Genomic DNA, 12,567 nt, shown 5'->3' on the forward strand with positions numbered 1-12,567 from the left:
ACTGGGTCAAACCAAAGGTCCATCTAGCCCAGCACCCTCTCTTCCGAAAGTGGCAATGCCAGGTGCCCTAGAGTGAATGAACAGACAGGTAATCATCAAGTGATCCATCCCGTCATCCATTCCCAGCTTCTGGCAAACAGAGGCTAGGGCCACCATCCCTGCCCATCCTGGCTAATAGCCATTGAATTTATCTAGTTCTTCTTTGAACCCTGTTATAGTCTTGGCCTTCATTACATCCTCTGGCAAGGAGTTCCACAGGTTGACTGTGTGTTGTGTGAAAAAATACTTCCTTTTGTTTGTTTTAAGCCTGCTGCCTATTAATTTCATTTGGTGGCCTCTAGTTGTTGTGTTATGAGAAGGAGTAAATAACACTTCCTTATTTACTTTCGCCACACCAGTCATGATTTTATAGACCTCTATTATATCCCCTCTTAGTCATTTCTTTATTTAGAAACTGATACATTGCTAGTTAAAAATAGAAATTATATTTCTATTCAAATGCAGCAACTAGATCTGTTAATAAAATCTCCTCTTCTAAAAGAAATTTAAAAAATGCATATGCTTTTGAGAAATATTTAAGAATCCTGGAATTGGCTGTTCTTTGACTTACAAGGAATCAAACTCCAAAATCCTTAGAACATTTCTCTGTGGGTGAGTCAGCTGGAACATCTAGTTTATTATTGTCTTAAATTTGAATTTTGCTTATTAGCTTGAGTTGTATCAGATCAATGGATGCGACTTCAATAAAAAGCTGTTATACAAACGATGAAGTAAAAATTGATGCAAACAGAGGGGGGAATTTAGCTGCTCCTGGACAGAACGATCATGTATTTACTGAGGGACACCCTACCCTAAATTCTCTATTACTGAGGGACAATCTGTCACTATTGCTCTATTTGCTTTCCACAAGGTACTCTGAGTATAAATTTTTATGAGTAATGTATCTGAATATTTGGATGCTCCTATTTTAATTGTGCTGTTAAATTTAACCTTAATTTTGGGTTTGCAGATTATGTATATATTTTATGACTTTTAAACCAAACATTGTACTTTTGGATCATGTAAGCATTATACCCAGATGTGTAGGCACTCTTCCCTTAACCTGTGCGTTAGACAATTTCAACCTCAGCTTTAATAAAAAGTACCTTAGAGACTAACACATTTATTTGAGCATACGCTTTCGTGAGCGACAGCTCACTTGGTCGGATAAGTGAGCTGTCGCTCCCGAAAGCGTATGCTCAAATGAATGTGTTAGTCTCTAAGGTGCCCCAAGTCCTCCTTTTGTTTTTGCGAATACAGACTAACACGGCTGCTACTCTGAAACCTGTTCATAAAAGGTGTTACTGTAGGCACTTTCGCCTGCTTGGCTATGAAAAACAGAGGCACCCTCGGGGCGGGGGGGAGGCAGGATCTGCCTAATTTTTGGAGACTACAGCGGGAGATCAAGCAGGGAGATGAGTCAGGCAAATGAATTCTGGCAGCTTTCGCGTGATGGCCATGTTAAATTGGGATGTGCAAGAAGCTGGCGGCGGGGCCGCACGCGGGAGCCTAGGCAGGGGCCGGGAGAGACGAGGGGGCAGGTTAAACAAGGCCGGAAGACGCAGACGCAGGCGAGGCGAGGCCCCGCTCTGGAGGCGCCAGGCGGCGCTGTAAGCTGCGAAAGCGGAGCCACCCCCCACCGCCGCTGCCCTTTGCCTCCCGGCGGCGGCGGCGGCGCGGAAATCAAATTTCGGCGCCTGGCCGGGCCCTCAGCGCCGTCGCCGCCAGCCCGGGCCGGCCTCCCGGCTCCAGCGGGAAGGAGGCAACATGGTAAGCGGCGTCCGGTCCGGCTCCCCCCGCGGGAACCGAGCTCCAGGGCCCTCCCCGGAGCCAGCCGCTGCCGCGTCTGTCCGAGGCGCTGCTCGGCTTGTGGCCTGGGCGGGCCGCTGGGATGAGCGGGGGGCCCGGCCCGCCCCGGGCCGTGGACAGAAGGGGGGGTGCCCGTAGCCGCCTGTCCGTGCTGGGCTTTGCTAGAAACGCCCCGCCGATCCTGCTGGGCCCCTCGGCCGTGGCCGCCCGGCGCGGCCCCTCTGCAGGTGCCCGGGGCCCGAGCCGTGGCCCCACAGCGCTGGCCCCGTACCGGCCGCGTGCGGCGCATGCAGCCCCCCGCTCGCTCGTAGGGGCCCCAGGCCAGCTTCTTGAGTCCTTTTATGTCGGCTCTAAAGGGGGCCGGGGGGGGGTTCAGACAAGAGCCAAGTCGCTACAAGTGTAGTGTATTGGCCAATACCTAAACACCAGGCCTTGTCCTGGAGGAGACAATGCGGACTGCCCCAATTTTGAAGCGAGTTCAATCCTGTATAACCCCACTGATTTCACCCATTAAAAAATGTTGACTTTTAATGGGGTTGATTTCATGGGGTGTAATGAAGTTGTGGAACTCGCTACCACAAAATCTCATTGAGGCCAGTAGCTTAACAAGATTTAAAAAAAAAGGGGGGGGAGGGGCTCCACATTTATAGGGATAAGGAGTGTCCCTGGTTATATTATGGAGGGCATGAAATAGCCACCACTTTCCAGAGGTTAGGAAGAAACATCCACCATGGGCAGATTATCCCATGATTGTCCATTACTGGGTTTTTTGTACCTGCATTTGGTACCCTCCCCTGCCAAAGACAGGATACTGGCGTCAATGGACGGATTAGTCAGTATGGCAAATCCTTATGTTCCTTTGCTTGGAATTTGGCTCAAAATTCCAAACTTTACTAATGACATCACAAGCTTTCAACGTAGACTTTAAAAGAGGCTTAAAATAATTCAGAGGTCCTGTTAGGGAAGGGGATATTCTCCATAATGAAACCAGCTGCCACTTCCTTGGAGTTGCAGCTGCGATTGGGGTTATGACAAAGGAAGTGGTATAGAAAAACAGTTGGATTGATTGTAGGGAGCAAGAACTGGTTTTAGGAGGAGAAAAGAGCAGAGATGTAGGCAGGCTAGAAATGTGGAGAGAACTGAACTTGAATCATGAGAGGATCTTGGAGGCTTTGAGAGTTGAACCTTGCAAAGCTGGGTAGGTGCATTATAGTGCTTTTCTGATTGTCTTTGAAGTATCAGATATAGGTTATTGGATGCTGGCGTCATTACCCAACGAGAGGAGGAGTGGACCAGTGATTAGAGAACTAGCCTAGTCTTGGGAGACTTTAGTACATCTCCTTGCTCAGCACAAGACTTCCTCTGTGACCTTGGGCATGTTTCTTAGCTTTTCTGTGCCTCAGTTCCAGCTGTAAAATAGGGATAAAAGTATTTCCTTATTTCACAGAGGTTTGTGAAGATAAATATATTAAAGGTTATGAAGTGCTTTGAGACCTGTTGATGAAAAGTGATAGTGATCTGATAGTTTTACTGTTAATAATGTGTTCTGGTAAGGCCTTTGTTTCTCTGCATATGATTGGTCTCCTTCATGTTGCTTTTCATCTCTCTCTTCTCTGCCACTTGAGATGAGGCAGAGGTGGGTAAAGTTTTCCCAGTAATTTTTCTCATACCATCTTCTATTGAAAATGGATGGTAGTATTTTTGTATAACAGCTTCATATAGTTAATTTTAATCCTTCTCTGTCTAAAAAGTGAATTCAAGAATTTAAATGTCAGGATTTTTCCCATATAAATTCTAATTTAATTTATGTTTCTGTAGCACTGGTCAATGCAATATTGATTAGCTCCATATTTCCAATAAAATCTTTTAAAGTTGCATCTGTTTTATGTTTCTTCTCCCCGTTAGTTGCATGTGGACCAAACTAATTTTAGCTGGAGGCCACCACTGTTATAACAAGTCATGTAAAAATAACTTGTACTAGGCCCAGTCTTCTTAGCGTATGTGCAGTGTTCCTCAGATGGCGCGTGACCAGGATTCATCACTGAATTTGGTCTGCTGGTTGGATCAATAGCTTACCTGGCTTTGGGATGGGTACTGGTGAGGAGTGCAACATGAACACTGATCCATTAGGCCGAGTGATGAGTAGCATAGCCAAAATTGGAACACAAAAGGGTTTTGTGGGATTTACATGGACAGTTTCCCATATATCCAGGTGTGAACAGAACTTATAATAGCTTGATTGTGGTTATACTATCCACACATCCCCATGAACATCAAGAATGACTTCCACACTTAAGTAAACTTGAGTAAACTTAATACTGCATGCTATCAAAACATTATTTAAAATGTCATGTTGTATTTATGTATTTTTGTTCCCATCGTTGCTGATTACGAAGATATTTGGGGAAAAATAGAAGCCTTATTAACTTCTAGTCAATCTGCTGTTCTTATTTATACAGCAGTGCCATATACAAGTGTTTGTAACATCAGAATCTCTTTCATAATAACTAGTTGTGATGTCACCAATATAGGTATGTGGCAGAGTTGAATAAATCACATGGGAAGAGTTTATGTAAAAAAAAAAAAAAAAATACAAAATTTAACAAGGCTTTAGTCAAATAAACTTTATCACAGTGAATTAATTGTTTTAAATTTATGCATAAGTGACTGCTGAATAAACTATGTTCCAAAATTTTAATTTTGGAAGAAATATAATTTAAAAAAAATCCAAAGCAATCTGGCCCTTATCCATGACCACAGATGATAAATGCAAACATTTGTTGCTCTTGCATATAACCTGTTTCAAAGTGAAAAAGCTGTGAAACTAACAAGAGTTCCACCACTTTCAATCTACTGCAGCTTTGATATGCTATGAATAGCAGAGGCAAGACATGATCCTCCCCTTTCAAAGTTCTATGTGTCCCTGAACGCTACCTACCTTTTCTAGGAACTCCCCAAATTCACTTTCCCACTGATGAGTGTTTTTAAGGATTCTTTTTAATATATGAAGATTATGCAGCATATTTTTCCAGTACATAATGTGATGAGCTACCACTTTCTTCTTATGGGCTTTAAAGAGACACTATCAACTTAAAAAGTTCACATTTCTGTTTAGAAATATTTTATATCCTGTTGTTACAAGTAACACTTGATGGGATAACATGATTTTGGTAATTAATTGATCTTAAATATTCATGGTAAATAGGCCCAATGGCCTGTGATGGGATGTTAGATGGGGTGGGATCTGAGTTACTACAGAAAATTCTTTCCTGGGTATCTAGCTGGTGAATCTTGCCCATATGCTCAGGGTTTAGCTGATTGCAGTATTTGGGGTCGGGAAGGAATTTTCCTCCAGGGCAGATTGGAAGAGGCCCTGAAGGTTTTTCGCCTTCCTCTGTAGCATGGGGTACGGGTCACTTGGTGGAGGATTCTCTGCTCCTTGAAGTCTTTAAACCACGATTTGAGGACTTCAGTAGCTCAGACATAGGTGAGAGGTTTATCACAGGAGTGGGTGGGTGAGATTCTGTGGCCTGCACTGTGCAGGAGGTCAGACTAGATGATCATAATGGTCCCTTCTGACCTTAGTATCTATGAACACTCAATATAGTTGACAGAGATTGGAGAAGAAAATACTTTTCAGTTTTACTTTTCTGTATTATACAACACTTTGTATATAATCCGTTCCAGTGTTTCCCTGTATATTCAATTAGTTTCCCTGATAATTGTTTGACACAGCATGATGAAAAGAAAAATATTTGAAAAATGGAGCACAGGATCTGTTCCAAGAGGTGAATATAGCTGAACCTCTTGGTAATAGTGATTATAATATAATTAAATTTAACATCCCTGTGGTGGGGAAAACCACAGCAGCCCACCACAGTAGCATTTAATTTCAGAAAGGGGACTACACAAAAATGAGGAAGTTAGTTAAACAGAAATTAAAAGGCACAGTGCCAAAATCCCTGCAAGCTGCATGGAAACTTTTTAAAGACACCATAATAGAGGCTCAACTTAAATGTATACCCCAAATTAAAAAACAGAGAACCAAAAAAGTGCCACCGTGGCTAAACAACAAAGTAAAAGAAGCAATGAGAGGCAAAAGGGCATCCTTTAAAAAGTGGAAGTTAAATCCTAGTGAGGAAAAGAGAAGGGAGAATAAACTCGAGTAAATGAAGTATAAAAGTATAATTAGGAAGGCCAAAAAAGAATCTGAAAAACAACTAGCCAAAGATTCAAAAAGTAATAGCAGGTTTTTTTTAAGAACATCAGAAGCAGTAATCCTGCTACACAACCAAGGGCCACTGGATGACTGAGATGCTAAAGGAGCACTCAAGGGTGATAAGGTCATTGCAGAGAAACTAAATGAATACTTTGCATCAATTTTCATGGCTGAGGATATAGGGGTGATTACCAAACCTGAGCCATTCTTTCTAGGTGACAAATAACATAGATCTGAGAAACTGTCCCAGATTGAGGTGTCATAAGAGGAGGTTTGGGACAAATTGATAAATTAAACAGTAATAAATCACCAGGACCAGATGGTATTCACCCAAGAGTTCTGAAGGAACTCAAATGTGAAATTGCAGAACTTCTGTGATATATAACCTATCATTTAAATCAACTTCTGTACCAAATGACTAGAGGATAGCTAGTGTGATGCCAATTTTTAAAAGGGGCTCCAGAGGTGATCCTGGCAATTGCAGGCCAGTAAGCCTAACTTCAGTACTGGACAAATTGGTTGAAACTATCGTAAAGAACAAAATTGTCAGACACACAGATGAACATAATTTGTTGGGAAAGAGCCAACGTGGTTTTGTAAAGGGAAATCATTCTTCACCAATCTACTACAATTCTTTGAGGGGGTTAACAAACATGTGGATAAGGGTGATCCAGTGAATATAGTATACTTAGAGTTTCAGAAAACCTTTGACAAGGTCCTTCACCAAAGGCTCTTAAGCAAAGTAAGCTGTCCTGGGATAAGGGGGAAGGTTCTCTCATGGATTGATTGGTTAAAAGATAGGAAACAAAGGGTAGGAATGAATGGTCAGTTTTCAGAATGTAGAGAAGTAAATAGTGGTGTCCCCCCGGGGTCTGTACTGGGACAAGTACTACTCAGTATATTCATAAATAATCTGGAAAAAGGGGTAAACAGTGAGGTGGCAACATTTTCAAATGATACAAAACTACTCAAGATAGTTAAGTCCAAAGCAGACTGTGAAGAGTTGCAAAGGGACCTTACAAAACTGGGTGAATAGGCAACAAAATGCAGATGAAATTCAAAGCTGATAAATGCAAAGTAATGCACATTGGAAAACATAACCCCAACTCTACATGTAAAATGATGGGGTCTAAATTAGCTGTTACCACTCAAGAAAGAAATCTTGGAGTCCTTGTGGCTAGTTCTCTGAAAACATCCACTCAATGTGCAGTGGCAGTCAAAAAGGCGAACAGAAATGTTGGGAATCATTAAGAAGGGGATAGATAATAATAAGACAGAAAATATCATATTGTTTCTGTATAAATCCATAGTACACCAACATCTTGAACACTGCGTGCGGATGTGGTCACCCCATCTCAAAAAAGGTGTATTGGAATTGGAAAAGGTTGAGAAAAGGGCAACAAAAATGATTGGGGTATGGAACGGCTTCCATATGAGGAGAGATTAATAAGACTTGGACTTTTCAGCTTGGAAAAGAGATGAATAATGGGAGATATGATAGAGGTCTATAAGATCATGACTGGTGTGGAGAAAATAAATAAGGAAGTGTTATTTACTGCTTATAACACAAGAACTAGGGGTCACCAAATGAAATTTATAGGCAGCAGGTTTAAAACAAACAAAAGGAAGCATTTTTCCACACAGTGCACAGTCAACTTGTGGAACTCCTTGCTTGAGGATGTTGTGAAGGCCAAGACTATAACAGGATTAAAAAAGAACTAGATAAATTCATGGAGGATAGGTCCATCAGTGGCTATTAGCCAGGATCAGCAGGGATGGTGTTCCTAATTGCTGTTTGCCAGAAGCTGGGAATGGGTGACAGGATGGATCCCTTAAGGATTACTTGTTCTGTTCATTCCCTCTGGGGCACTGGCATTAGCCACAGTTGGAAGACAGGATACTGGGCTAGATGGACCTTTGGTCTGATCCAGTATGGCTGTTCTTATGTTTTTAATAAAGATAATGTGATTGTTAATCCACAACATTGGAAAGATGATTTGAAGGCAGATACAGTATCTGAAAACTACTCTAACGTATACTTTTAAATGGTCTAGATTTGACATTCCTTCTTGTTAAAATGACATAGCCAAAGAACAGTATTCACAGAAGTAAATGAGTCAGACAAAAAGCAGAAGTCTCACGCTATAGACTAAATAGTAGAAATAACTATTTCTACTTTTTAAGGGCAATTGGGAATTGGTACCAGCTACCAAGAGAGACTGGAATTGCCATTTCTAGAGTTAGTAAGGCAAGACAGACAAGGAACTATAGGGATGCAATGAAACACATTGAAAACTACCTTGCAGTGAGGTAGGGGATGAACTAGATTATACAACATATCAGTAGCAAACTTAATATCTTTGAAACAATTGATATATTTTGAATGGATTAGCCTGGCATGGTTTTCCTTTGTGAAGAAGTCCTGTTTTAGGGAGTATTGTGGTATAGTACAGTATTAAGGGAGATGTCAAGGAAATGGTTCTCCTAGAGTAAATAGATGTGAATTCTGAATGAAATGTTAATTATAAGTACTAAATACATGTTCTATTGTAGTCCAAGAAAAGGGGACTGAGTGTTGAAGAGAAGAGAACTCGTATGATGGAAATATTTTTTGAAACAGTAAGTGTTTTAATTTTTGTATATTTCATAGAATATCAGGGTTGGAAGGGACCTCAGGAGGTCATCTAGTCCAACCCCCTGCTCAAAGCAGGACCAATCCCCAAGTTTTGCCCCAGATCCCTAAATGGCCCCCTTTGAACTCACAACCCTAGGTTTAGCAGGCTAATGCTCAAACCACTGAGCTATCCCTCCTCCTCCTAGCCATTGGGAGCACCCATAAGGAGCCAGAGAGGCCGACTGGCTGGGGCACTGGACTGTGATTCAGGAGTCTTGGGTTCAATTCCTGGCTCTGCCACTGTCCTACTGGATGACCTTGGGCAAGTCACTTCCCTGTTCCGTGCCTCAGTTTCCCCATGTGTAATATGCAGATAATGATACTGATCTCCTTTATACGGTTCTTTGAGAGTGACTAAATGAAAAGCGCTATATTACTATTCTTTATTAATGTACCATAGGGGGAAAATACCTTTGTGATTCCATCAATTCCATAAATTTTTAGCCAGCTTTATTTTTCCTAGGACACATTGGCCTTGCATGCATTTGTGAAACTATCAGTTGCTGATCAAAGGTGTTGATGAGAGGTGCAGATGAGCTTGCGCTAAATAGAGTTTTGGATGCTCTTTTAGTTAAATTGTTCGGCACTAGTTCAACTGAATTTTTATTGATTCCCATATCAGAAGTGGATAAGTTATTAACAGTTAGGTCGAAAACCAAAAAGGTTTATTTTTCATGTAGTGCACCGGTTTCAAATTCAGGTACAATAGTCGGGAAATCCAAAGTTAGATTTCTCATAACATCAGTAATTGCTGCTGACATGCTTGTGCTTTATGTACTTCTATGTAGTACTTCTCAAACATTTTCCTGTAAAGGGACTGGCATGTGTAACAGAGGTGGATGCACAAAGCTGCCTGACCTTGTATCTTAATAACCTCCAACCCATATGTGAGGGAGCAGCAAAGTAAAATTAAACAGGAATTTGGGACATTTTCAGTATTTGCTTTGTTCCTTAGGTTCCAAATCTCATCAGTTTCACTGCCCTGCCACAGAAGGCAGGGAGGTAGTTAGGGATGTTCAAATTCGACAGTATGGGAGAGGGATAAAACTGGGAAATAGGAAAGGGAAGGATGAGAATGCACCCAAAAGAGGGCAGTGGAAGGGGAAGAGAAATGGAACTCCAGCTCAGAGACGCCTTTGTGTTTGTGATGTAACTGAAATATTATTTATTTTGTTTGTTAAAATAAATTTATTGTGATGCTGCAGTGCAAAAGCAGGTAGACTAGGGGCTGAGGATCTGGCCTCAGCGCTCTCTGCCCTGAGGAGCTAGCAGTCTATATTTAGGCATAAAGCAATTAATTAAAGCCTACAACAAAATAAAATGACTTTTTATTTTCAAATACTTTAGCTCTGTCTTGAGGAGCATGCAGTATTTTTCCTGGAGAAATGAAAAAATACATTAGATATGCTACTTGTATATTTGTTGGGATTAATTTAGTAAAGAACATAGACATGACGTAAATGAGACGGTCATTCAGAGGTGACGTGCCTTTTGTGTTTTGAACAGAAAGATGTGTTCCAATTAAAGGATATGGAGAAGATTGCTCCCAAAGAGAAAGGAATTAGTGAGTATTAATGCTTTCCCCCCCCTAAAACTTGTTCAGACATTGAGAATTGTTTTGTGGACCAGTAATACTGTGTGCATTTTCATGTTTTCAGATAACACTGACTTTATGATCTTTATAACAGTAACATTAAACAAAAGAAAAAATACCTAGCTGCAAGGGGTACTGGTTTGTCATGGTGGCCTAACAAAGTGTAACTTTAGAAACTGTACATTTTATGCACACACATCCCAACCTTATGTTACTTGTAGCTGTAACTTACGTTGGGCATTAAGGCCAAAATTTTCAAGTGCTGATGTCTAAAGTCTGGAACTTGTATCCCTAGTTAGCTTCGTAAATACCTGGCATGATTCTCAAAAGAGCTGAGCACCTACTGAAGTCATTGCTGAGCACCCACGGCTTCCATCTCTGAGAATCATGCCATATGTTTAGGGGCTTAACTAAGAATTTAGGTATCCAACTTCGGTCACCCACATCTTAAAATTTTGGTCCACGCGTGTACACAATCAAACTCTGTTGTATTTCTCGAACAAAGCTGCAAGACTATTCTATGCAGGAAAGGTCTGGTCGAAAACCTATGGAATTCAACAGAAGTCTCTCTCTTGACTTCCATTGGCTTTGGATCAGGACCAAAATGACTTTATATGTTTTGTGTACTTCCAGTTCTGTTCCTATGTTCTTTGTATGTTTTCTCCTCTTGTAGATCTGTGTTTTAGTACTGGTGTACAAATGTTCACCTCCTTGATCAGCACATCTTTGCGACATGATCATGCTCCAATAATGGATAAAGAAAAAGTAGTTTTGTTGTAAGAGCTGCAGGGAGCTCAGCTAGAACCCAAAAAATATTTAGTGGTGAAATACATTTAAAAAAAAATGTCAGCAGAGAATAGAGGCACTTGTAAAAGCTCTATGGAGACAAGATAGGGTTTCAGTTGGTTTCTCAACATACTTGCAGTTCCTGTGTTTTGCATTCCTTAAAAACCTTAAATATTGAGCAAAGAAAGTTCATTTGTATTCACAGAATTTTTAAATACAATTTTTAAAAATATTGTTGTAGACACTTTCTCTTGTAATCCCTTATTGTACACCTGTAACTGAATACTTTGCCAGTAGAATCATGTAGAAGCTGACATGATACAATTTCAAGTCTACGGAAGTTTACTTGCTAGCTTAATTGTTTTATATTTACAATGCTTGAAAAAATCTCTGAAGAATGGGAAGCTTTCCCTGGCAAGTGTGGGGCATAAGCTTTTCAAAAATAAACATTAATTCACTTAAATGTTTCTGGTCCTTTTGATTACGGAGGATAATCTTCCATATGTGAACTGAATATAAACTAATGCAGTATTGTCCTCTTGAGTCTGCAGGCAGAGAGCTCCAGTACCTCTACTGCTGATAAGCTTCACCAAGAGTAAAAATTACATGCAAAATTAAGAAATTAAACATTAAGAAATGCTAGAATTAAGGTTGCCCAGCAACTTCTAATTTGCCCTATTGTCTGTATGTGTTGCAACAGTCTTTTAATTACGTAGTCTCATGCTACTGCTTTTCACAGATCCCTGCAGATCACTGCCTCATTTAGTCAAGCTTTGCCCTGCAGTCTCCCACCTCTTTGGTTTTCTTTCTTCCCACAAATTTATAGGTTGTTTAAAAATGTTTTTGAATCTTAAAATAATCTAAGGCCCTGGAGAACTTCAAACCAATAGCATCATGCAAACAGCATTCTGGATGCATATTTAGCCACAGATGAACCTATCCTAGGTGAGATTATGGCCCATTTAACTAGATCCTTGGCAGCTTTGGAGACCAAAAGAGCATCAGCCACCACAGAAGTAACTGTAAAACTGCCATTTGGTCCCCTCTCACCTTTACTAAGCACTACAGGCCTGACCTGCAATTTTACACATAAGTGTCATTTTGTAGGAAGGTTTTCCCTCTATAAAGTAGTACTTTAGGGAAGGGGATTGCTAATCTCACCTGCTCTGATGATTTTTCTTTATTGCTTGCTACATTCCAAACTGGTCTAGATTAGGGGAAAAGTCAGGACCCAGAATGGAAAATATCCAGGAACATATCGTAAGCTATCCTATGCATGATATTGCCATTGACTTCAAAGGGATTCTCTGCATGGAGTGGCTGTGGCACAAGATCTTTATTTTTGGTGTCTTCCAGATAGCCTATGAAAAAGGAATAAGCTTTTCAGAAATATGTATTTGTGGATTATGTGCTTTGCTTAGAACTACAGCAACATAAATAATCTGC

General features: G+C 40.7%; 1 protein-coding gene across 2 annotated transcripts in view; it reads left to right on the forward strand.

The window, feature by feature from the left end:
* Nucleotides 1–1,524: 1,524 nt before the first annotated feature.
* Nucleotides 1,525–12,567, forward strand: part of MND1 (meiotic nuclear divisions 1) — a 54,446-nt gene continuing 43,403 nt past the window's right edge. The window contains exons 1-3 of one of the 2 annotated variants that reach the window (XM_043513281.1): nucleotides 1,525–1,809; nucleotides 8,621–8,686; nucleotides 10,248–10,305. In XM_043513281.1, coding sequence (XP_043369216.1) covers nucleotides 1,807–1,809; nucleotides 8,621–8,686; nucleotides 10,248–10,305 — 127 coding nt within the window. In that variant the 5' untranslated portion in view covers nucleotides 1,525–1,806. The remainder of the gene's footprint in view (nucleotides 1,810–8,620; nucleotides 8,687–10,247; nucleotides 10,306–12,567) is intronic. The other variant, XM_038399547.2, reaches the window with a different exon arrangement.

The sequence above is a fragment of the Dermochelys coriacea genome, chromosome 4 (genome assembly GCF_009764565.3).
Source record: "Dermochelys coriacea isolate rDerCor1 chromosome 4, rDerCor1.pri.v4, whole genome shotgun sequence".
Classification (NCBI taxonomy): Eukaryota; Metazoa; Chordata; order Testudines; family Dermochelyidae; genus Dermochelys; species Dermochelys coriacea.